Source organism: Lampetra fluviatilis, chromosome 16, assembly GCF_964198595.1.
Source record: "Lampetra fluviatilis chromosome 16, kcLamFluv1.1, whole genome shotgun sequence".
NCBI classification, from domain to species: domain Eukaryota; kingdom Metazoa; phylum Chordata; class Hyperoartia; order Petromyzontiformes; family Petromyzontidae; genus Lampetra; species Lampetra fluviatilis.
Genome location: NC_136290.1, coordinates 1,875,295 through 1,902,309, shown reverse-complemented (window position 1 = coordinate 1,902,309; position 27,015 = coordinate 1,875,295). Strand labels below are relative to the sequence as shown.

At 48.5% G+C, this 27,015-nt stretch overlaps 1 protein-coding gene across 3 annotated transcripts in view; it reads right to left on the bottom strand.

The window, feature by feature from the left end:
* The window catches only part of LOC144936460 (ATP-binding cassette sub-family C member 8-like), a 113,917-nt gene extending 93,594 nt beyond the window's left edge, over positions 1-20,323 (bottom strand). For 2 of the 3 annotated variants that reach the window (XM_078863528.1, XM_078863529.1), the window contains exons 1-3: positions 19,703-19,871; positions 17,340-17,508; positions 16,216-16,357 (exon numbers count right to left, since the gene is read on the bottom strand). In XM_078863528.1, the coding sequence (XP_078719654.1) occupies positions 16,216-16,357; positions 17,340-17,508; positions 19,703-19,729 (338 nt within the window). In that variant the 5' untranslated portion in view covers positions 19,730-19,871. Of the gene's footprint in view, positions 1-16,215; positions 16,358-17,339; positions 17,509-19,702; positions 19,872-20,293 lie in introns of those variants that run through there. The other variant, XM_078863530.1, reaches the window with a different exon arrangement.
* Positions 20,324-27,015: the final 6,692 nt, after the last annotated feature.

Genomic DNA, 27,015 nt, shown 5'->3' with positions numbered 1-27,015 from the left:
ATTGTAACAGGTAAAACTGGTGAGAAAACACAGATACAGCATCTGTTATAATTCGGAAACACCCACACAATGAACACCACAGCATCAGAACATTGTCTCAGATAACAATAGATCCTGGAAGGACCAGGCCCCCACATTACCCCTGAACAACTAGACAAAGGCACAAGCTGGTGCGTTGCATACAGGCACATAGTGTATTCATCCCACTGCACCCCAAATGTACAGCATTACACTTAACACTAAACTGTGGATAAGATACTTCGTCATCACTCTCAGGATCGCAACATAGGCACAAGTCTGACTCGACCTACTAAATCACAAGTAACATCCACAATAAGGAAAGTCACAGGCTTCGTTACTAACTAGGCCTCGTATTTACTACAACAACTTAACGGCACCATAAAGGCATTTACATTGCTATAACGGTCATTCCAACATTACAACAGCATTTCCAATATTATAGGAATATAAACAACTTACAGATAATGCTTCTTAAGCTCCCACAATGGACAAGTGCGGCTGTGGTCTCACTGAGATGTGATGCGTGCCGCCATCTTGACTTATCTGTGTAATGGCTGACGCCCGCGTGGTACAGTGAAAATCTAACATCGTCACTTCCTGGTCACGTGACCAACATTAGCATCAAAAAACAGGAACTTCCTGTGAACGTACGCTCCCCATCTGCCGTGAGGCAAGACACTCCCCGTCTGGTATCTAGGAGATACCACCATTTATTTCCTATCTCATAAACAAGTGTATAACAACTTCAACGGGTCGACTTATTTGTCCATATCTTTGCGAGAGAGAAGTAGTACTATCTCGACTATGGGCCTGATGAAATTTCTTGCGACTCCTTGCTTCGCAATCATAACCTCGACCTTTCGAACTTTTCCATCGGCACTTGGAATCGACTTGAGGATGCGGCCCATTGGCCACTCATTCGGTTTGGCTTGGTTGTCCTTCAGTAGGACGAGGTCGCCTTCTTGGATGTCTGGTCTATTAGACTGCCACTTGTTGCGCACTTGGAGTGTCGTAAGGTACTCGTTTTTCCAGCGACGCCAGAACGTGTTCGCGAAGCTCTGCACTTGTCTCCATTGACGTCTGTAGAGGTCTGCAGTGCTGGCCTCCTCGGTAGGTGCTGTGAGCACATCTGTCTTCTGGGTAAGAAGTGTAGCAGGAGTCAAGATGAATGGTGACTCCGGGTCGGTTGAGACGGGGATCAGGGGTCTTGAGTTAATTATGGCTGAGACCTCGGCCATGAGAGTGGTCAAGACCTCGTGAGAGAGCCGTGTGGACCCGACATCACATAGCATGGAGTCGAGAATGCGTCGAGCAATCCCGATCATGCGTTCCCAGGCTCCACCCATGTGCGAAGAGTGGGGAGGATTGAAGATCCATGTGCAGCCTTGGTCACTAAGATATTTCCTGACAGAATAATCTTCGACATTCTCCGTATTGATCTTAAGCTCTTTACATGCTCCTATGAAATTGGTTCCACAATCAGAACGGAGTTGCTTGGCTGGCCCTCTGATGGCGAAGAACCTCCGGAGTGCATTTATAAAGCTCGAAGAGTCCATGGACTCGATGACTTCGATGTGCACTGCTCGTGTACTCATACAGTTGAACAGCACTGCCCAACGTTTGCTGTTCGCGAGCCCTCCTCTGGTGCGGCGGGAGATGACTGTCCACGGTCCGAACACGTCAATCCCTACAGAGGTGAAGGGAGGTTCCACACTGAGTCGATCGGCTGGGAGGTCTGCCATTTTCTGTTCTTCCTGTTTTCCACGTAGCTTGCGACACGGGATACACTTGTGGATTGTGCTGGCGATGCACCTCTTTGCTCCAACGATCCACAGCCCTGCAGATCGGATTGCTCCTTCTGTGAAGTGCCGACCTTGGTGCTTGACCTTCTCGTGGTAGTGGCGCACGAGTAAGATTGCGATGTGGCTCTGGCTTGGGATTATGAGGGGGTTTCGTTCATTCTCATCTAATTTTGCATTCCCTAGCCGACCACCGATCCTGAGCAAGTCGTCTTTGTCCATCCCGGGGTTTAGCTTCCTGAGGGTGCTGACCCTAGGAAGGTCTTCTCCCTTGTTGATGGCCTTGATCTCACTTGCATAAGCTGCCTGTTGCACACAGCGGAAGATTGATTTCCTTGCTCTGGAAAGCTCGTCTTTAGTGCGTGGCACTGTGCAGTAATGCCATCCATTGCAGCTACCAGTGGTGCCTCTCATCGGGCGATGGAAGCAGTCTGCCATATGCGTTAAATGTGCTATCGCTCGCACAAGCGTCGTCCATTTCGAGAAATGTTCATAATGGTGTGGACTCAGTGGACTTCTTGGTCGCACATTTGTTACGAAAGTTGTCACTAGAGGATGAATCTCCTTGTCGGACTCGGGCTCTAAGAGTCCAAAGGTCTCCTTGGTAGTACATGGGCCAACGTCACGTCGTAACAGGAACGCTGGACCCGTCAGCCAGATAGTTTGATTCGGCAGAGATGCAGGGACGGACCTAGTTGCGAGATCTGCTGGATTCTGGTCAGTTGGAACGTAATTCCATTGCTCCGGCTGCGTCGATCTCCTGATGCGCTCCACCCGGTTGCTGATGTAGGTGTAGAACCTTCTGGTTTGGTTGTTTATGTAGCCTAGTACGACCTTACTGTCCGTGTAGAACTTGACCGCGTCCAGTTTGACGTCAAATTCGTCTAAGATCAGTTCCACCACCTCTGTAGCAAGAATGGCTCCACACAGCTCGAGCCTTGAGATGGTATGTTCCAGTTGTGGGGCCTTGCCGTGGAACTCCTTCCAGAATTCCCACTCGGACGATAGCTCCGAGTCGAGGAACGGAGAGGCCACGGTCACAGCGACCACCGCCACGACCACCAGCAGAGCGACGAGCAGCGGCTTCACCTTAGTCTTCTTCCCGTCAGTCAGGACTGGCTTGGAGAAACGTGGAGGAACAAACTCCAACGAAGACGGTGGATGCATAAGCGAAGTCATGGTGGCTTCTTCGTAAGTCTGCACGGTACAGCCTTGACTTCTCTCGCCGAGTTCCTCTTTCAGCGTGAAGTGGTTGGGGCACGGTTTGAAGAGCGACGTGCGTCCATTCGTGAGCACACTCGTTCTGAATGTGCTAATGTGGTCTGGTTTGTGTATTCCCTTCAGACAAACGTCACCTACGATGACCCATCCTAGGTCGAGTCTCTGGGCATAGGGAGCGTCGTGAGGTCCATTGCGTTTGTTACGAACCTTGTGGACTCTCAGCATGACCCTGCCGAGCAGAAGTAAAATCTGTGCCGCGTGATCCAATGGCGGGATGAACTCTGCTATGGGTTTCAGGTGTGGGTGGTGACGTGCAACTTCGGGCGTGGGAATCTCACTCCTGTCGTCCGGTATCTCGTTGCACTCTGTCACCATAGGAAGGGCTAGCTTCATGGTGCTATCTATGGTTTCCACCATGAGGCCGCTCACTCTTCTTCCCGCTGTCTCCATCAGTCCTGAGCATGTTCTGAGCGTGTATGGAAAGGAATTCCCACCTACACTTAGCTGATCAAAGAACTCTGACCTTGCCAAAGACCTGTTGCTCTGGTCGTCCATTATGGCGTACATCCTTACTGCCCTTTCAGGATGTCCTTTGGGATAGACTCAGACGAGGAATATCTTTGAGCAAGATCTTCCTTTGAAGCCTTCTCCACAGACTTCTGTGCATTTGGTTGTGATTGATGAAGTGAGTGCGGCGATTTCGCCTTGCTCCCCGCCGTGCTCTGCTTCGGGATCGGAAGCCTTAGTGCTACTGGGTTTCGAGTAAAATGTGTGCAGAGCAGTTGCGTGTTTGTCGCTGCCACATTCCTCGCACTTGATATCTGCCTTGCAATTCCTTGCAAGGTGGTTAGTAGAAGCACAGCATTTGAAGCACACTCCAAATTCTTTCAGCATGTTCTTCCGCTCTTCCAATGGCTTCCTCCTGAACTCACGGCATTTCTGGAGGGAGTGAGGTTTATCATGTAATGGGCATTGCTTCTCTGGATCTTCTATCTTTTTCTTTGTGGTGGTTGCCTGGACGGAGTCTGCGAATGTCGCAGGAGAGACCTCAGTCTTGTGTACGGAAATTGGCACTCTCGCTGTTCCTCGTTTCGCCGTTGTCCTTTCCATTTTTGGGAGATCTGGACTGGAAATCCCCGTGGTGCCAAACATGAAACTCGGGTCATTTCTAGTCTTAGCCAGGTTGCGGATAAACTTTGAGAAAAAAGAGAATGGGGGGAATGCAACCTGATGCTCTGACTTGTATCTTGAACCCGCTGTTCTCCATTTTTCCTGCACGTCAAATGGCAATTTCTCTACGATGGGGTTCACGCCATGGTAGGTATTCAAGAAAATGAGACCTGGTAAGTAGGGATCAGCCTGGGCTGATTCAAGCTCCATCAAAAGATCTCCAAGCTCCCGTAACCTTTTATTGTCTCGACCAGAGATTTTTGGAAAGTTCTGCAACTTCTTGAAGAGAGCCTTCTCAATGGTTTCTGGGCTACCATAGCACTCCTCGAGCCTCTCCCACACCGCATGCAGGCTTGAGGCGGGGTCGTCAATGTTTGCTGACCGGATCCTCTTCGCGTACTCTGCAGATTAATTTCCTAACCATTTCACCAACAGGTCGAGTTCTTCACTTGCAGAGATGTCTGCATTTCGGATTGCATTCCTGAAGGTAGATCTCCAGGCTCGATAGTTCTCAGAGTGGTCATCAAACTTAACGAGTCCTGTGTTGATTAGTTCGCGGTGAGCCAGGTACCTAGCAAAGTCTCCTAGTCCTGCTGATCCAGGGTGTGTCCATACTGGCGCTTGTGAGGCGGCATTATTGGCTGTATTGCCTAGCATGCCGTCATTTGCGATGGCGTTGGACTGTGGGCCCAAAGGGTTTCGATCACGTTGGCTGGATCCCTTTATGTGACTGTCTGGAATGTGGGTCTGACTTGGTGCATCCACGTCTGACCCCACGTGCGCGACGCTGAGTTGGCGACTAACTGCCAGGGCAGGATATGCATTTCCACCATTCCTGTAGACAGCATTAATGTTCATTCGGTGTGGAGATGGCGATGCCTGAACGTCCACCCTTTGTTCAGTATCGTTTGGTGGAGGAGCATTGATGCATTGTTCAGACCAGTACAAAATATTTTTTCTGGTGAGTTGATCACGGTCCTTGACAGGTATCTGAGTGCCAAACTCACTCCAATTCTCTTCCTTATCCAGGTTGGCTGCTGCCTCGAGCACCTCTGCCTGGGCCATTGCAGCAGCTGCTTCCCTTTTGAGTTGTAGGGTGCTTAACTTAGCATCCAGCTCAATGTTCTTCCGCGTGGCGGTAGCCACTAATATACTCTCTTGCTCTTCAAGCTCTGCTTTCTTCCGCGCAGCAGTAGCCACTAATATACTCTCTTGCTCTCGTGCGGCAGCAGTTGCTAATATACTTTCTTGCTCTGCTTTCCTCCGTGCGGCAGCAGTTGCTATGCTTGCTTCTTCTTGTATGTGGGCCTTTTCAATTAGCATGGCTTCCTCTTCAGCCATGTAGGCAATACGGGCGTTTGCTGCTTCTGCTGCTGCGCGTGCCTGAGCTGCTGCCATACTAGTAGATGATGTCTTTGAGTGTGCTGAGGCTTTAGATTTTGTGGTGGACCTGGATGAGACAGAGTGCTGAGATCGTGTCTCTCTTAAGCCCTCCACACGGTCCATTGCATCTTGTATCACTGCCTGCACATTATCATCGAGCAGTTCAAGGAAGTGCTCTTGTCTGCGCACTCCCTCAATGCCCTCATCTGTTTTCACCTTCATCAGGAGCGAGATGTATTTATTTGCCAGGAGCTTGTAGCTTGAGCTGCTCACATTCACTCGCTGGATGGCCCGCTGAATTGAGGCCACTGTGTCTGAGGCGTTTGAAGCTTCAGATAAATCTGCTTCAACCCGGTTCCATGCCCGTTGTATCCTGGCATCAAGGTCCTGTTTCTCAGCTTCATAGCTTTCCAAGGCCCGTTGCGTCAACCTGACCTCCCTCTGGGGCCTTGAACTCCCTTGGTCCTCTTGAGGCAGGATGGGAGATCCTGGATTGCTTGGTTCACCATCTTCAGCATCTCTCCCTGCTGAACTGTGGCTTTCCATGCTGCGATGCTTGCAGCACGATTTTAATGTAGACTCGTTGCAGAGCTCCTTGCTTGTTGCAGGCTGACTGCAGGGCTGGCTGCAAAGCTGGCTGCAGAGCTGACTGCAGGGCTGGCTGCAGAGCTGGCTGCAGGGCTGGCTGCAGAGCTGACTGCAGAGCTGGCTGCAGGACTTCTTGGGAACTTGAAGAAGAGTGTCTTTTTACTATCTCGGCCTCGCTGTACGCTGCGTTGCACCGCTAGTCGAGTAGATAACCATGTGTTCAATAAACCCTCGGAGCCAGGATGACCGTCCAACTCCGATCGTAATTTATTGATTGTAACAGGTAAAACTGGTGAGAAAACACAGATACAGCATCTGTTATAATTCGGAAACACCCACACAATGAACACCACAGCATCAGAACATTGTCTCAGATAACAATAGATCCTGGAAGGACCAGGCCCCCACATTACCCCTGAACAACTAGACAAAGGCACAAGCTGGTGCTTTGCATACAGGCACATAGTGTATTCATCCCACTGCACCCCAAATGTACAGCATTACACTTAACACTAAACTGTGGATAAGATACTTCGTCATCACTCTCAGGATCGCAACATAGGCACAAGTCTGACTCGACCTACTAAATCACAAGTAACATCCACAATAAGGAAAGTCACAGGCTTTGTTACTAACTAGGCCTCATATTTACTACAACAACTTAACGGCACCATAAAGGCATTTACATTGCTATAACGGTCATTCCAACATTACAACAGCATTTCCAATATTATAGGAATATAAACAACTTACAGATAATGCTTCTTAAGCTCCCACAATGGACAAGTGCGGCTGTGGTCTCACTGAGATGCGATGCGTGCCGCCATCTTGACTTATCTGTGTAATGGCTGACGCCCGCGTGGTACAGTGGAAATCTAACATCGTCACTTCCTGGTCACGTGACCAACATTAGCATAAAAAAACGGGAACTTCCTGTGAACGTACGCTCCCCATCTGCCGTGAGGCAAGACACCTAATGTGTTTTTCTCTGCCAAAGAGAGAAACATCAATACACCCAACACGGGAGCAAAATAATTGACCGTTTCCAAAATACAATTTCCTCATGGTAAAGGCTCATTGTGAGTGCCACCGTCTCCACGGACCTCCGCTCGAGCTGACAAAATGCGTTCATAATTGTGGCCCTGTGGAAACACTAAGACAATGGCGTTCACGCGAAGGGGCTGAGCGACATTTTGAACTGGGGGTGTGCGCGCGCACGCAAACACGCGCGATGTACTACGTACGCTTTGCTACGTTATCAAAATCACTGCACGAGCGAAAGGCATCGCGCGCTGAAGGAAGCCACTCATTTCCGCGTGCATTCATTGTACGCAAATGAACATCACGGCGTGTGAGAACCCGCCGGCTTGTCGGACGGCGTCACCTTGTCACCGGGAAATGCATAACAGCCCTTGGCAAGAAAATTCCATGGAAAAACACACATTCAGGATACGGCAGGTGGAATGGAAAAGAACATAAAGCAGACTTGCTATATTTAAACAAGTGTGGCTACCATTTATAAATACACGTCTGTGCCAATCTTGACGTTTATATTTTACCGTGAGCATTCAAGTACAATGATCACCCGACATATATTTGACATATCTGTAGCTTGATTTGTAATTGTACTACGATCGACCTGCACATTTGCAGAGAAACCTGGAGGGAAAACTAAGACAAATTCCTGGCAAATCAGGACGAACGTCAACCGTACAAATCCTCCAGTGGATTGGACACGTGTCCACAAGGTAATGCGTGCCCAGTAAAAATGGAACGTTGGGCCAACTTTGTTCCAACGTTGGTCCAACGATGCCAACCAAGTGCCGATGCCAACCACATGCCTACAACGTTACATGTTCACTCCGCAGTTCCAGGTTAGGGATTAAATCTTAGCGACATCAAAGGACCAAAGTGCCCTGCACTTCAACGAGATTACTTAAGAGAAACGTCATGGTTTCATTCAGGGACTGGTTTTATTATATATCGCGCCTCCAATTTTTCACGCATCCCTCGCTGAGTGTGCACCAGCCATCAGCAGGAGCAGCGTATGACTCTCACAGGAATCCCCATCGCCCGGTGATCATAGATTTTAACCAAAGCCCATTTAGGGGCTCTTCAGATCCCTGTAACAAGTTGCTTACAGAGTGCACAGTTAAACCAACAAAATCAAGCTTTGGGTTAAGGATATGTGCTCTTGCACTGTACATGCAGTGTGTTGCACCCTATAACTAGTCGGTCATGCGAGTGATTGTTATTTTTAGACGATAAAGAAGGGAGATAAAGAAAAACGCTTGAGGCCAATCCGTGTACGAGCCGTGAATCGGCACGAACTTCCTAAGCTGAATCACATGGTGCTGAGGGTTCAGGTGCAATACCCAAAACACGAAGAGCCAACATAAGGCAATCTCATGGGAAGGAAATAACACCCCATGCCGGCCTATGTGGCTGCCTTTGGCAAACAGCGTATTATGTGGCTACAGACTACCAAATAAACCTATCCTTATTATCCTAAATGTTATCTATAAAGTAAGTGGTACTGACAGATGGAGGCAGTTTAAATAAACAAGCCTCGCTTGAAAAAAGGGACCTGACAAATATAACTTGTATAGGGACCTGCAAATGCACTGTTGAAAGAAAACACACAGGCCAGGGCTTGGTGAGGCTGTGTGCCTCCTGCCCCTTCCAGTAAGGCCACCCACTTCACGAAGCAACACAAAGGGTCCGGACATTCAATCGCTTTTTCTTCCTCCACACCAACCAACTGGGAGAGTCCTCCCAAGGGCTTGTTGTGAACAGAAACCGCCCTGAACTGCTGCACAGAGCGGCCCACAAATCAAAGCAATTACCAGCAACACTGCGGAGAATATAAATAACAAAATAGGCAAGTAAACACCATATCTCCTCCATATGTCTGTCTTCCCACATTAAACAATATGTATTTTTTACACATCCCATCAGGCCCACGGCTTTCTGGGAGTGAATTATTTCAGTAGCATTGATTTAGTACAAGCAAAATATTGACATATGCTGTATCACAAATGAACCACAATACCTTGCGAATCTCGTCAAGGAGCATAAACCATCACGCAAACTCCGGTCATCCTTACAAAGGCGGCTTTTGGTTAACCATCGAACAAAGATGGTCACTGTATCGCATGCTTTCAGATTATGTGGCCAACTGGAAAGCTGGTCCTTCGGAAGCCACTGGAGCTATGCCCTTTCAAATCTAGATTGAAAACTAATTTCTTTAGAACTGCTTTTTTGTGTTTAGTTTATTCCTCCCCCGCACCTTCGATTATCACGGTTGACTAAGTACGGTGCAAAAGAAGTCCAACATACATACAGTGTCTAATCAGCATAGTTGATTGATGGAGTCAATGCTGGTGAATTGCCAGATGCCATAGGCAAAGATCATCCCTTTATGATATGGGTCATCATTGGACACAAAATCATATAACTTAAAACAATAAAGAATACTTTTATTTTGCACGTGGAGAGACAGATATACGAAGGAGACATCATGTCTGTTAGTCTATTTAGCCTTTAATAATGATCGCTGGCACGAGCTGCAGTGCAAGAGTAACTGAGGCAGCCGAGAGCACCGCTTGCAGACACAGATGTCCAGGATTGAACTGCCACCGCTTTAACAAGTAGCTGATGTGTTAAGAATATGCCTATTTTGGTGTTTATATTTAAAAAGAATACATTTTACTATTGTTGCCACTGCCATTGATAAAGCATTGTCAAGCCGATCAACAATAAAGTCTATAACCTATGCATCAGCTATCCCCATTTCCCCTTAACTTTGTAAACAAGAGCAACACTGTGAATGGACACGATACCGTTAAAACAGAATAAAGGAAGATCTTCCTGACATCCATCCTATTCATATAAAAGATGATTGTATACCAAACAGCAAGAGCCAGGGCTTGTGTTGTGATTAACTTTGTAAACCTCGAACGAACTTTCCCGACGTGTTAAATGTGCGCGTGCACCTCGGAAAACGATTGCGTGCAGCGTGTTGTGGTCGTGTGATTGAATGCAGGTCGCGCATGGCAGAGGAAAGTGTGGGGACCTCCATCACTTACAAGATGTCTGGCCGTGTGAAAGAGTGGGCCAAATATCCCCTTTAGGATATTTAGTGGAGGCTCTTTCACATACAGTGGTGTGAGCAAGAAATTGCTGGGCTGCACCTTTACCTTTTAACCTTTACCAGTTTCAATGAGACATCCGCAATCTATCTATGAGCACCGATACAATGATGTAAAAACAGACGAAGTGAACACATTCCAAATATCTTTTAATAGTATTGCACATATGGGAAGTTGTGTGCTGAATGAACCATGTTATCTGCAATGTCACAAGTTCAGGACCGAGGAAATCTTCAGGTTCTTAGTGAAAGGGAACTCGACGTATTGATATCCTATACATTAGCTCGAGGCCATTATGGCAAACCACCAACACCTTAATATCTCTTCCTCTCTTATGCCACATCTTGTAATGCTTGCATACTCAACAACCCCCTACCTCCTCTTTTGAAATCTCCCTTCGTCTGGTGTTTTGTTATCCTCTCCTTGCTCACTGCCCTCTCCATCGCCGGTAGTAATCTAAAAATGTGTTATTGATATTGCGCCCTCCTTTACACTGGGGCTTCTGTACACGATAAGCGACTTACGTCACATCTCATCTCGAACACGTGGGATGGCTCAGGGCACCTGGCCTACAATCGGGCATTAGTCTGTCAAAAGGGGCAACGATTATTCTGTGTAGTCCCAAATTAGTAATTTTCTTTCCGTCATTCAAGGCTTGAGGTCAACAGATGCCACATGAGATGTGCGGGCAAAAGGGTTATTTGAGGAGGAAATTGTTCTTTTTCGATTGACATTTATTTCCACAGCATACAAAGGGAATCTTCACATCCTGAGCAGGATACACGATCCTTTGACCTGCAGTCATATAACACCCTGGGGCATCAATAATGAAACAATCCACCAAAGTGCAACGTCTGCTGCCAAAGGCAAGTTTGCCGTATGTTACATGACAGGTTGCAATGCAACGCTTCTTCCTGTGCCCGTTCCCCTTCTCCGCAGCAACCTCGCTCATGGCCACTCGGAGAAGACGCATGCAGCGCTGTGAGAAACCCCTACGCAGTCAGGCCCCGCTCTCTGAGGTGGCGATACACCATACACTATTAATAATAAGATATGGCCTTGTTTCCTGGCTGGATGCTGGCTGGGCTCCTCTCCACCACAACTATAACCCTGTTGCTGTTGTTTAGTGGCTGCTGTGGACCGTCATCACCAAAACTATCTGGGCAAATTACTAAACGGGATTTTACACAGAACAAATAAACTTGTAATGAATTTCGATGTAAAGCTTTCGTGACTGCAGGGATTCATCTTCTTGGTTCTTTCGGTAAAGTCATGTAGAAGGAAAATAATAAAAATAAAACATAATAAAATAATTCTCACGACGTTTCGGCCACAACGCAAGCAGCCGTCTTCAGGTGGAGAACAGGTCTGTCGAGAAGACTATAACCCTGTCGAGAAGACAGACCTGTTTTCCACCTGAAGACGGCTGCTTGCGTTGTGGCCGAAACGTCGTGAGAATTATTTTATTATGTTTTACTTTTATTATTTTATTATTTTCCTTCTACGTGACTTTACCGAAAGAACCAAGAAGTTGTAATGAATTGAAAAGGTGGAAAAAGAAGTTCGTAAGATGTATAATAGATAGTGACACCGATGAGGTGGGAGTAACGAATAAAGAAGGCTGACACAGTTCATTTAAAATTGATCTAACTTTTCAATTTGTGCTAGTATGAATGTCATTATTTCACCAGAATTACAAAAGAACATAAAAAAACTCACAATATATTATGTGGCCCTGTCTGCCTGTGGTCGAGTGGAATTTTCTCCGGGTCCTTCGGTTTTTCCATCCACATTTAGAGTATTTGGCTGCTGCTATAAATGCCCACGTGATAAGCCACTTCGTTGAGCTCTCATTTGTGGCCAGGTCGCTTCTGAAAAAGAGCTAAATATAGCTCAGTTGGCCCTACCTGGTAAAATAAAAAATAGTACTACGTACAAATCAGGTTCTCTTTAGTGCTCCTAGTAGAGGATTGTGAGAAGAGCATGAAAATGACAGCTGTCTCTTATTTTCAGTTGCAGACCAATGGGTTCTTTACTCGTTTGATTCACTATTTGTATTATTAATCTTGTTTATACCCAGGAAAATCTCACTGTGTCTCATGATTCTTTTTTAAGGAGGGTCCTGGCAAGTTTCCGTAGAAGGGGGACGATGATTGCTAAGTAAAGTTTCAATTTGGGAATTTTGCGCCTAATTTTCCAGATTCGCCCAATTTGGACCATTGCCGTCGGCACGCAATCGACTACTCTTGCAAATGACGTCACGAGTCAAATTGTATTTAATGGTTTTAAAGTCTCCATAAACAGCACTTTGACAGTTTGTACCGTTTATTCCATTGATTGTTATAATGACTGTCATCAGAAAAGTGGTTCATACCGTCTCCATTTATGTTTATTCCAATCCAATTTGGACAAACATATTCTACTGTCGCTTTAAATAACCTGCAAAAATGTGTGACCTCGTCTGACTCCCCTTCCAATATATATGTTATTTTCTTCTTCATACAATTCAGTGTAAATGTTCAGTTTTACGTGTGTACTTGTGCATAGTCATCATACCAATGTGTCAGGCAGACAGCGTTTAATCAGTGTGTATTGCATACTATGAAATATGGATCAGAAACATGGACGATGACGAAGCAAATAGACAAAAATCTGAAAAGTGTTAAAATGAAGCATGGGAGGAGAGGTGCATGTTTGAAATTACACTGGAGAGGAAAAGCAAACCCATTGCTGGGGGAACATACGCACACTATAGACAACATTGACTGTAAAGAAAAGTACGTGGGCTCGGGGAGGAAATCGTTGTGAGAAGGACCAACAGTCAAAACTGGCGATGGCGTGGCAGCCAGGGCAAGTCGTCTTCCCCGTGATAAATTAAGTTCATTTGCAGATGCCGGACAGATCGTCACATCACAAGACCATAAAGTAGAGGTGAGGCCTTCATCCAGCAGTGGATAGATCATGGCTGATGACGTACCATTTTTGTTGATTGTACTGCACAGTATTATATTGTACAGTACAGCACTATATTTTGACGTTATTTAAATTTACGTCGATAACAAAAACCCCGATGCAGAAAATAACCCTCGTTGGGGATGCAGCAAGTCAAAACATAACGCTGGAACTATTTTTTTTACTTTCAGACTTATTATAGAGTTAGAGTTCCACAACTTTGAACATACACAGAACATGCTATAGCTTTATTTAACGGGTTGATTTAAGAATTGGCAATCCTAGCACTGTTGGTTTAGTATCAAGAGTATGACACATAGCAGTATCATGTATATGTCAATTCGTTGAGCACGAGTGAATAATGTATTATGTTCCAGTCACTCTCGGTAGGAACCTGTAAATTCAGTATCATCGTACCAGTGAATTGCAATATGAATTAATTTTGTTGTCAGAGACGATTGCTGTTATCAGTAGCAACAAGTCTAACAGTATTGTATTTGTGGCACTCGGTCGCAGGACATTTAGCAGTGTTATGTAATCGTGCATATCAACAATAATTTATTTTAATAGTACGATAGTTCCCATCGGTGGTAAATTGTAATTGCTGTATTCAAGCATGCATGCTAACTCCGCCGATTACAGCAGTGGGGTGCTGCCAGTTTATAAGCGTCGTACACCGCGCAGCGATTCTCCGAGCAAATATTGTGGCAAAAGTCATTTTCAAGATTATTACAAATCGGTGCAGTTATCTTTGAAAGTGAGAAAAAGCATTTTAAATGTGGCAGCTGCTTAAACCAGTCATGTAATGTAACAGGTAATTTATATATTACTTATTATGAGAAATATACAAATGTTGTTTTGATTGTTTGTCATCATTACGAGAGGAGTAAATTGGAGTTGCAGTGCTGTTTGTGGTGGTGGTGGATTTCTATAGTGAGTGGCAACTGTGGTAATGTTTCTGTTGTCAACTATATTCACATTATGAAGGTCGTAGCAAGTCGCCTGTGTAAGTCATGCACTTACAGGTGTGTATCTTCACCAACCTGCACTGACCAGCGTGGTGGAGTTTGGTGAAACAGCCCTCGCTTATCCAACGGCGGATTGACAAACAGGCTATACAACAACAACCGCCATTCGCCACTAAGTGGCGGTGACGTCACCACGACGCTTGTGCCAGGCCATGTGCACCTTGAGGCCACGTGAAGTGTCGAACGCCCGCTGGCAGGAGGTCACGGGGCAGACCCAGGTGCCACGGGTCGACTGACTGAGATGACCGAGATGACTGGCTGATGCACCACCTGTGCCCCCTACTGTGCCAACTTGCTGTGCTTTAGCCACCCGGCGCTCCGCTCGTTGTTGTGAGCGTCGCTCCTCCGCCCTCCGTTGTTGTTGGAGGGCGACTGCCTCCAACTGCCCAGTAGCGTCCTTCACGAGCCTCCTCCACTGAGGCCGATCTTGACACCGCTGGTACCAGTCATCGGCAAGTCCACTCAGCTCCACGTCCTCTTGTACCACATCACTCCATCTCTTCTCTAGCCCGTGCCGCGCCCGCCTAGCCCCCTCGATCCGGCCGAACAAAAGCTGTCCAGGCATGCGGTGGCTGGGCATGCGGGCTACATGACCCAGCCAACGCAGCCTTGCCTGCCGGAGGAGCTCACTGATGGGACTTTGCCCAGATCTTTCAAGGACTTGTGAGCTCCTCACACAATCCAGCCTGGTCAAACCCAGGATGGATCGTAGGCAGGCCAGCCTAAATGTTTCCAACCGGCGAAGATGCTCCACCAGGGGGGTCCACGTCTCGCAAGCGTAGAGAAGGGAGGGAATGACCGTGGCCGAGAAGACCTGAAGCTTCGTGCGGAGCGACAGACCAGGTAGCTTCCACACAGCGTTACGCAACCGATGAAAAGATATTGCCGCTCGACTGATTCGGAGTGAGACCTCTGCTGATAAACTGGAGCTGGTCATGAGCACACTGCCCAGGCATGGGAAACTCTCCACTCTCTCCACAACTGCCCCATCACCGACTGGGAGCCGTGGGGGCGGAGTGCCCGATGGCACAAAATACCCAGGCAGGTGCTTAGCCTTGGTGGGGCCGATGGTAAGGCCCCACTTCTTAGTGGCACACTCCAGCCTCAGCAGCAGCGTCTCCAACTCCTCTTCTGAATGAGCAGCTATTACCAAATCATCGGCATACATAACGTGGTTGACCAATAGGGAGCCATCCCTTGATCGCACCCGGGCGTCGATCAGCCTCCCATTATATCTGTACCAAATGGTAATTCCCCCGGTACAGCTATTGAAGGCTTCACGAACTACGCAGTCGAAATAGATGTTAAATAATGTGGGAGCCAGAGGACATCCCTGTCGCACCCCAAGGTGTACAGGGAAAGGCTCCGACTCCCGGCCACGTAGTTTTACCCGGGCCCGCTCACCATCATGAAGGTCCTTAATGATCGTGAGCAGAGGGTCAGGGACTCCGAAAGCACGAAGAACAACCCAGAGCCCAGTCCTACTGATGGTATCATAGGCCTTGACCAGGTCAATAAAGCAGAGATGTAGGTCTTTTTGGAATTCCCTACACCTCTGCTGTAGCAGACGGACAGAAAATATGGCATCTGTGCAGGACCGCCCTTTCCTGAAACCACACCGGGGCTCCGCAAGCCTCTCCCCAGCATGCCTAGCAAGGCGATGTTGAACAATCCCCGCCAGGACCTCACCCGGCACACTGAGGAGCGAGATGCCCCCGCAGTTGTCACAGGCTATACACGTACAATTACACACGCGCACTGGCCTTACGTGTTCAACGGACACACGGTCGACCGCTTCCCTCTATATTCACTAACCACGGGCGTCCCGTGGCTGCCTCTGCTCGTCTCCTTCCGCCCATGGGTGGCGACAGGCTGACTGCGATGATTCCCCGTCAAACTCACCCGTCAGACACGACCCCCTCGGCGATCTCACACACGTGCACGAAGAGCAGCACGAAGGTGAAGATCCAGCGCAGGTTGTGGCCGGGGAAGTGCAGCCACGTGTTGTGGTGGATCTGCACCTTGGAGCTCTGGCTGCCCCATCCTGCTCGCGCGCATGCACGCGTTACCATAAGACGTTGTATGTATGAGTGTATGTTGAACTTCTTTTGCACCGTACGTAGCCAACCGTGCTAGTCGGAGGGTTGCCATTCCACAGGGCCGCATTGTTTTTTTTCCAGCCCATGCTGTCCTCCACACCTGGACGATTGCGAGCCTCTCCATGCCGTGCGGGGAGTGGGGGTTATTTGGCCGCAAGTCACCACGCTGGCTATTTAGTCTTTTTCGTAATTTAATTCCGGTAATATGCACTTAATTTTCCCGTTGTGCATTTTGCTTTGTATCGTAGCATTTTACTTGGAAATGCTGAAAAATGTTCAATTGTAGTCTCAATGGAAACTAACGGGGTTGAAATTGAAATGTTCTGTCACAATAACAAGTTGTGTTTTTTTAATGGAAATGTGGACCAGGGAAATCAGAAACGTGTTACATTATTTATTTTCATGAGATGACGACCGAGGTCGCTTGAACCGTGTAAGTGAGCAAGTGAGCTGCGGCAACCTTCTCACGCGGTGAAATCGTCGCAATGTTCTCCCCTCGAATACGAGCTGCTCAGCAGGCTGAACAAACGTCACCGCTGTTGTCATTAATAACGAATGAAAGGTTAACGCAAAATACAAACGGGTTCTCTCTTTCACTGCAAGAAAACATGATCTTGACATTTTGGTCAACTTTCCCTCTTTAAGATATGACAATTTCAAGAAAGCAGCAACTTTATACAAAGCATGAAAAAATGCCACCTAACCAATTAGACATAACATGTGTCACTGACCTTGAAAGCAGAATATTTGTCAAAACAACATAAACAAATGTGCGTCTGATTGAAATAAACTTTACACAAAGTATTCGCGTGCAATGAAATCAAGAGCTGGGATTAAGTCACCTGACAACCAAAAGAGGAGAGGAGGTGACACAAGCATGCACCTGTGAGGAGGAGAGGACACAAGAGTGCTGGCACATGGACACACCTATGAAGAGGATGGGGAAGGTGATGAAGAGCAGGAAGACGTGCGGCACCAGGTTGAGCGCGTCCACGAAGCAGCCGTTGCTGAGCACCCCGCGGTCCACGCTGTACGCCGACACGTTGGAGCTGTCGCTGCCGCAGAACGCGAGCGCCATGGCGGGGCTGCTGCGGCCCTGCCGCGTCCCACACACAGCGGTGGGATGGGGGCGAGGGGAAGGAGAGCAGCGACCCCGGTGACCGTGAGGTGAGACGGGGAAGGGAGAGTGTGGAGGAGTGGGGCGGGGGGGGAGATATCGTGGAAGGAGGTGGACGGAACACGGTGGGAAGGGGGAGGGGAGAAGAGATGGGAGGGTAGGGAGCGGTGAGGAAGGGGAGAGGAGGGGTGGGAGAGACGAGGGAGAGAGAGAGAGGCCGTGGCACCGTGCCCACTGCCTCATGGATGGGGACGCATCACTCGGACACCTGCTTGAACCGTTGCGTCACTGAGCATACGCGCAGGGCACACACAAAATAAACACAGCAACAGCAGCCCGTAGTTTGCAATGCAAGAGGGATCTATAAAGCACCTGAACACAAATGTAACTCAAGATGCTGCTGAACACCCAAGGAATAGGGAACGGAATTGCTTTCTGACAGGGTTTAGAGATTAATGATTGTAAGGAGCTGTGCAGAGCGATGGTATGAGCGTGTGATTACAATATTAATTTCCCTCATCATGTGCAGCAGAGCAACCCACCACTGATTGAACATTGTTGCTTATAAGATGAATACGACAAAACATACCACACGTGACTGACCTTGGGAGGCGTTTTACATTATTCAAACTGAGACGTGTCCATTCAGGTCGGGAAGGGGGCCTGAATGCCACTTCTTCCTGTGCGGGGCTCAGAGCAACCCCTGCTCATACGACCTCTCACTACCTTGGCTCTCAACACAGTAACATTTCTGGGGACATGAGCCCACAACATTGAATTTCAAGGGACACGGGGAATTCCATGTGATTACAACACAGGGCACACTGACAATCGTTAGCACGGGGCATGATCACAAGAGAATTGGAAAATTAAGAGCCGGATCCCACAATTTCAACACAACGGACACAATCCCAGACAAGTGCTATTAGCATCCCACACACGTGCTTCGTGGCATAAGCGTATCACAGCTACAAGTGGTAAGAACATCATTATCCATGATTTGTCCACTGCTGGATGAAGGCCTCCCCAAGTCAATGCCATCTCTCGTTATCTCACTATGCAACAATCGATCGAGCTTTTACACATGAGCTGATTTCAATTCTTTATAACGGCAAAAATACGTCATGTCGGGCGTTCTCTTCCTGGACTGCCACTCCACGATTAGTATCGACCACTGCCCACCAATCCTTCCATTGACGCGTCCTGCCCAAGCACACTTACTTTTATTAAGTCAATATAATGCATGATACAATATAAAATGCTCTCTGATCCACATGTTCCTCTTGCTGTCTCTGAACATAATTCCACTCATCCGCCTCTCCACCGCTTCGTGGCACACTCTTCCGATTGTGTTTCCGTAACCCTTTGTCGACGAATATACTTCTGCCACCTATGTCACAGCAGATGTATCGCCCGCCAAGTGGCAAGGTCACAGATGCAAGAAAAATCTTGTCCGATCATACAGAAGAACGCAACGGGCGTCTCGAGTTACAATGGGAAAAAGGTGTCCCCCGCACGCTACACAGGAAGCACGGTGCACGCGTATCCCCTGGGTGGACCTTGCTGCCTGAAGAAGACTCATTGCGCGAAACGTTACTCCGGTTTATGTCCTGGCCATAGCACGGTGTTAAAGACCACCAAGCTGGTTACTTTCCACGTGACCCTGCACAGCTGTGAGACACGTGGGTCCTTACACAATTACGCCGCCGACGATTATGATCCCTGGGCACTCGGGGAATAATCTCAGCCGGAGACATACGGGGCTGAGCTCCGGAAGAAAGGAAAAACCCCATGGATTAAATGAGAAATGAACCGCTACTGACAATGACAATTGGAACATGGTCGCTGACACCCAGCAGATGGGTTCCTGTGAAGGAAGGGGTGGGGGGGTCCCGTCCCGGCCCCCAAGTCCACACAGCCCGTACGGGCTGAGCGCTGTTCACGGGATTCAGGACAAACATGGACACACTGGCCGCCCGCTGCTGCTGCGCAAGGCGCGTTCAGCAGCGGACGCGGAGCGCTGCGGGGAAGAAGGAAGCGCCGCTGCGTGTCTGTTCAGGCTCCTATTACGATGAAGATGACGACGGTGGTAATGGTGGTGGTGGTGATGACGACGGTGATAGTGATGATGGGTGAAACCATCATCGCCCACCCCACCCACCCCGTCACCTACCAGCTTCACCCTGTTCATGGTGTTCATCGCTTCCGAACAAAACGACGGCGCCTCGCATCCCCAGCGAGAGAGCGGGGAGAGCAGTGGGGAGAGGGAGGGAGAGCAGGGAGAGACGGGGGGGGGGAGAGTTGGCGGGCGGCAGGGAGAGGAGGTGGAGGAGAGAGGGGGGATGGAGAGAATGGGGAGAGAGCGCGGAGGAGAGAGGGAGGGAGGGAGCGTGAGTGACCTTCGGGCCGCAGTGACGCGGGGACACTGGGAGCCGCGGGGGAGGAGACAGGGGGCAGATGGGGGAGCCGGGGACAGATCGGGAACAGACACGGGAAGGAGACGAGGTGACGACAGGTGGAAGATGACGAGTGGAGATGTGGTAAGAAGGGAAATCTTTCATTTAAAGGGGGGGGGGGGCACATAAAGCAAAGCATTGAAAATAAACACAAAAAAACGAAATGATGAACGAAGCAAAATGCCGACTACACCGAGCATCTTCTTGTTTCCTCTGATCGTAAAAAAAGAAGGGACAGGAGGATAGCTCAACGGCTACACCCTGCTGATTACAATCATATAAGAATCTGGTGCAGGTTAACCGCTTACACGCTGCTGTAAATAATTGGTGCGGAAGGAGCTGGCCTGGTGGAACTTGAGTCTTCTTTGACGGGTGAGTAACGCGTCAAAGAAGAGAAGAGGCACAATCCAAGAAAAACTCCCTCTCCATGACGTCCGTGCTGTCGACTCCATGTATTCTCTTCTGCCAATCTCTTCCTCTGGTGTTACACACCGTTTGTCATCTAAACGATGCGCGTATTCCCAGAGGTTTTTATTTATTTGGGTACCTACAGAGTCTTGAGACGCAGTCGGATTTACTGGTAGGAACCTCCTGGTTCCACCAGCCCACAGGGGATTATTGTGTTCGTCCGTCGTGCATCCAAAAATGGGAGGGGTGGGGCTGGATGGAGAGGGGAGGGTGGGGAGGGGCAGGGTGGGGAGGGGAGGGGCTGGGTGGGGAGGGTGAGGCTGGGTGGGGAGGGGAGGGTGGGGAGGGGCTGGATGGGAAGGGCTCTGGGTGGGGAGGGTGGGAAAGGCTCTGGGTGGGGAGGGTGGGAGGGGCTGAGTGGGGAGGGTGGGGAGGCGAGGGTGGGGAGGGTGGGAGGGGTGGGGCTGGGTGGGGAGGGGCTGGTCACCCCGTGGTGCCCTTATAAAACTCAACGTTTAACCTACTCACGTCGGCTTGTGCCCGCCCTCACAGTCGGGCATATTTGCGGAATACACCACGCCGCCGTTGACCCTGGCCATTGACCGAGCAACCCAACGTTCCTACCAGCTCCCTCCGCAGGAATGTGTTAGCGGGTGTACCCCACCGTCGGAGTGTTGTTTGCATGATAATGCACCATCAGAGGAAAGCCTCGGGATGTTGAGACCATGCGTTTGAAGGATCGAGTTGACTGAAAGAGACTGCAAACCCCTCACTGCTGAACAATCAGCCCCCCATTATTCTGCATACCTCTTACAGACCAATTCAGACCTCATTGGTCACCCCGTGACCCTTATACATCTCGACCTCCATCTTGCAAAGTCCCATTACAAGGGAGAAACACAAACAAATAGACAAAATAAAATTTCCCGAATTGAAACGGCTTTACGTCGTATGGACCTGAAAACTCGATTTCCCTATACAATACGGGTGAACCGTATGTGTTGACAGGTTTGCTTCTGGTCAAACATGGTGGTGCAATATTTAAGTACTGTACAGTAATTTGTATCTGTGCTGATGACTGTTGAGCACCCTGTAATGGCTGACCACACACACTGCTTTGCTGCGGTATCCTTGTACCTTTGCAGCCTTCATCTGACGATATATGAAGCGTAGTAGGCGGAGGGGGGCTGCAGGATAGGGGAACTGTGTGATACTGGGACTTTGTGTTTTTGGCAAGAGTTACATTTCTCATTCGAGATTTTCTTCGACGCTTCTGGCGTCTTGGCTAGATTGTGTGAAAAGATAAAACTTGGAGCATCGAGGTGTGTGAGCCACATGATGCTTGGGGTGCGGGTTTCGTTGATACACTCGAGGTTTCGTTGCATGCAAAGGTTGATGGACTATATTTATGATATTCTACTTAATGGAGTTAGGCAACAGCACCCGGTTGCATAATGAAATCAGTATGTTGAATACCTGTCAACCAATACGGTTTACCCGTATTCTTGTACAGGGAAATTTAGTTTTCAGGTCCATAAAGCGTACAGCTGTTTCAATACGCGCAAAAAAGTATATTTGTTTGTGTTTCTCCCTTGTGATGGGACTTTGTAGGATGAACTTTGAGATTTATAATGGGCATGGGGTGACGGAAAAGCTTTGAATTGGCCTACAATGTAGAAGGCACTGATAAGGGGTTGACAGGTATGATGTTGTGGATCACAGTGTCCGCGGTAGGTCAAATCCCTTTAGCTGTTGTGTCGGGGTGTGCAACAAGGTGTTTGTTGCGATCCCTAGCACGGTTCCGCACAGCAGTTGTGATCCCAGAGTTGTTCATGGGACTTGAGACAGGGCCTGGAAGGGTTATTGAGCATCTCGCGAATGGGCAGGCTCGGCGTCGAGATACTTAATTCCCTTGCCTGGTATGTATGAGGTCGTAGGTTTGATCTCGACCCTGACAACGCTTGTACATTTGGAGTTTGCATGTTATCTCTCCCCTCGGTCTTGTGAAATTTTTTTCCGTGTTCACCGTTTTTTCCCCTCCACATTTAGAACATGCGTGTGGAATATGTGGCTGCTATAAATTTCCACGTGATAAGCTGCTTCGTTGAGCTATAATTGTATGGCCCGGTCGCTTCTGCAAAATAACTATATAGCTCAGTTGGGCCTTACCTGGTAAAATAAAAAAAGTTTAGTTTTAATCTAATTTGGGTGAATTCGAAGACTATTCGGGCATCTCTTCAGATAACCCAGCAGTGCGATGTGGGCGAGGGAGTGAAGACAATCGGTTGGCGTTGCTTTGAGGGTCCCTGTTATTGCGTTGTTGAGGTGAGGGTCGAGCGTTCTCGAACGTGAGCTTGGCGACCAGACGAGCGTGCAAGTAACTCTGCAAAAGGCGACAATATTGCCAAGTGTGGCCATTCTTAGATCTCGGGGCTGACGCTCCTCAGGTTATCCTGGAGAGTTTTGTAAGAGAAGTCCAATCCTTGACTTGACATTTTCTAGGATCTTCTCTTAGATGAGTCCAGAAGGTCAGGCTTCAGTTGGAGGGTGACCCCAAGGTATTTTTGGAAGGGGTCGTTTTTATCAGAGTTGCCACACAAAATACATATCAATCACGTCCCTTGTGGCCTTATTAAGATGAAACACAGTGGGCCCTTGTTATAGTCACGTTGCTGAAAACCCCATCTGTGGAAGTATGTTCATGCTGCTAAGTAATTGGTCAGTATCTTGCTAACATTCTCGATGTTCGGCCCTCGGGTTATGAGGGCTGTGTCATCCGTATATATGCATTTGTGGGACATGGTTGATAAATCACTTACAAAGATTTTTAAAAGGGATGGTGCCTGAACCAACCCCTGTGGGAGTGTGGATCTAGCATGTTTTTTTCCAAACAGATGCATGCAAACTGTGCAGTTGCTGAGAGCTGAGGAAAGGAAGCATATGGTCATGCGGCACTTGATTACAGCAGACCATGTCTCCAGATGGTATCAGAGGTCGCTGAGAGGTTTATAAAATGCGGCCTCTCTTATTCTCTTTGAAAGTCAGTTTTTATTTAGCTGTGAATGCCAGAAGCAGATTGCTGCAGCTTCGTCCTGGGTGGAAGCCTGCATGTTCGATTGGGAGGTTGTCCTCTACCCAGGGGTATAAGATATGCGAGTAGGGTGCGATCCATCACCTTGGAGGTCGCTGACAATAACAATATCGGGTTATGACTTGAAGGTTTGTCATGAGGCTCTCCTGGCTTGATGGTGGTGACCCTTTAGGCAATGTCCCTGTTGTGTGTATGACTGAGGGTCACCAGCCAGTCTCGTCCACCTGTGCCCTTATTCTTTAAAACTTCAGAGTAAATATGTAATTGTCGGCCACCTTGTTTGAGTTATAGCCCTTGAAGGCCTTATCAACCCCAGTCCTGAGATAGGGGGCTGCAAGTGAGGATGAGGGAGCGAGATGACAGAATGTATCTATGTTCTTGCTTGCAGACTTTGCGTGTTTAAGAGCTTATTGGTCAGCACCTTAGAGTGGGGAAGAATGCATGTCGCCACTGGGTTACTGTTTTTGTGTTTTGATTTTAAAAAAATCTGAGGTCTTGGTTATGGTCTGTGCACCACGTTCTGAAACGGAAAGTGCCTGGTTATTTCAGGTCGAAGAGTGCAAGGCTGTTTGGGGTCGAAATGAAAACCCATTTCTTTGATCCTGCTTTTTTTATTAAATTTGTTGTACTTCCACCGCACCTCCAATTTGCACGGTTGGCGAGGATCGGTACGAAAGAAGTTCAACATACATACATACCTACAGTTGCATGTGTTTGCTGATGTGAATTCCGTGAGCTGTTCACCTACCTTGTCAATGTTTGAATAGCCCCAGTCTGTGTTCGTGGCTGTTAAAATCACCAACGGGATCACTGTGTGGCTTGCTGGTGGAAGTGCTGGCAGGGGGGAAGCCAATGTTCGGGGCCTTGTAACCTTCGATGAGTGTAACTTGTCTGAATCAGATTGTGATGGCAGATACACATGTGTCCATCCATGTTCTTTATAAAGACTTCAAAGTCCATTAGGCCTTTCCTGACGCAGATGGCGAAGCCGTATTTTGCATGATCGATGCCTGTGCTGAGGTCGTACCCAAAGATCCTGTGATTTGAGAGCCATTCGCTGTTTTTGGCATGGGGCTCCTAAAGGGCGACATTGATGTTGTTGGCTGATCGAGTGCTGCTGGAGAAGTCTCATTTGGAGTGCTGCTCGCGTAAGGTGCTACCACTACTATACAAGGTATGACTGTCAGTAATAATACTATATGATTGTAGCCTATATTTCTGTAATCATAAAAACAGGTTCATTTCTATATATTTGGTTTAAAAGAAAAAAATAAGCCGAGATAGATGTGGTGTGACAAATTAATTCCTGTAACGGTATTTTCCAGACTTTTCTGTCTGAAATTAAGGAACGGACTTTGTTCAGAGAATTGTTGTGCAGCAGAGGCAGTGGACCAGGGCTCTGGGCTTCTATTGTGGGGGAACCAAAGAGCTGTCGTCGCCGTCGTCATCTTGGAGCGGTCGTCTTGATCGTCCTGGAACGGGCACCTTGTAGTCTTGGAAGGCTAGAGTTATATTGTCTCCGTGACTGCTACGCATCCGCTCCTGTGTAGCTAGCCAACTACACAGGGAGCGTCGCGTAGAGTCACATAAGTTACCCAAGTGGAAATAGTCACGCGCGGTTGCTCGTTAAGTTATCAGTGAGTCGGTGGACTTTATTCTTCATAAATATACATATAACTGAGCAAGGTGTCTCTGAGAGCTACATTACAAAAGGAATGGAATGAGGACACCGTCCAATCTTCCCTCTCTTCACAGCCCAGTGCATGGGCACCTCCTACCCATGGGCCCACGTGCAGTTGCACCGCCTGCACACTCGTTAACGATGCCACTGAGCGAGTGACTGGGTAGTTGTACTCGGTTGGGTTGTTATAGCGTTGTCAGACAACGGTGAATGGGGATGCTGCTAATTAGGAGTTGCAGTGTCCCAGGTGTGGGTGGCGTGCGAAAGAACGATCTGGTATGGAGGGGTTCACAGGGTACCCTGGGGGCGGGGGGGGTGTTGGGTGACCTCTTGAGGCAGCCAAGCTTCTGCTGACAAACAGCGCGGGTGGAAATGCGCAAGCATCCTCCGCGTGCACGTCCACGGCTTCCTGCCATTCACACGGCTCACGCCTTCTCAGCCACACACGTCACCACCTCCTCCTCTTCCTCCTCCTCACCACCTCCCCTCCCTCCTCACCTCTCAACCACACCGTCTTTGTCCTCCTCGCCTCTTACCACGTCTTCTGATCCCCCTTCATCACCTCTCACGCACTGCTCTCCCGCCGAACATATCAACAGCCTCTCTTCTCACTCCTCACCTCCTCACCTCTCACCACCCCCTCTTCCTTTCCCCTCCAAATACAAAGTTCCTCCATATAGCCTTAACAGACTTTTGGGGCAAGTGCTGTTAGTGAACACCTATTAAGGCATGCACGGCACACGAGGGGGTGGGTGGCCAGCACCACACCCGGCCGACTTTGTCTCCCTAGTGGCGATGTTTAGACACCTCACGAGGTACTCATTTGAGGCCGAGTCAACCTAGGTAAGGTCCAGGACCAGTTCAGATAATCATCACTGGTGTTCAGTTGTGAGTGGGAATCGAACCCGGGTCGCCGGGTTCGTAGCTTAGGGCGCTAACCACTGTACAACCGCTCCCCTCCTCACCTATGACCACATCCTCTCCCTCCTCACCTCTCACCACACCTTTTTATTCTTCATCCTCGCCTCTCACCACCCCTCTCCCTCCTCACCTTTCACCACGTGCTCTTCCTCATCACCTCTGGGCAGTGCATGATCTCAGCTAAATGAACACATAACAATGTCCACTGCATATGCCATGTAACACGTGTTTATATTACTGCTCTGGTCACACTGTGGGTAAGAGGGTGACTTGCAAACGGAAGGCTAAGAGTTCAAATCCTAGTTGGGGAGGGGGGGTTGAGTCAGCCTATTGTTCCTCCTGGGTCAATGAAATGAGTTACACGTTGTGGGAGGTCGAAGCGGTTAATCTATATATCTATAAATATACCAGCCCTCGTCATGAGAATGTAAAATGTCCACCACTGCATCAGGACCATGACCAAAAGTGAACAAACAGCATGCTCGTTTGAGCAGTAAAGATTGAGAGCAGAGAGTAAATTTTAGGGCTTCCAGATATATCCACAAAGGGTCACATTGATGGGCTATGTCTAATACATCAATTTGTACTCGTAACCAGGGGCGGTTTCTTCATTAGGGCGATTGGGCGACGCACCACCAATGTCATTCAACCACAGAGTCACGCTAGCCGTCACTGTCAGCCTCTGGATATAGTCCAATCAGCGTCATGTCACGTTCTGTGGAGTACCGCCTCTTTTTGGGCGATTTCACTACGGCTGAGAATCGCCCCGAGTGGCCCCATAGACTTACATTCAAAGATGTTTTTTTTCGAACGGGGGCGCTGCAATGCATTCTCTATGGCTTCCGGGAGGGCATGCACTAACGTGCTTACGTCATCATACGTGCTAACGTCATCATACGTAAGCACGTTTCATCCAACAATATAATTTA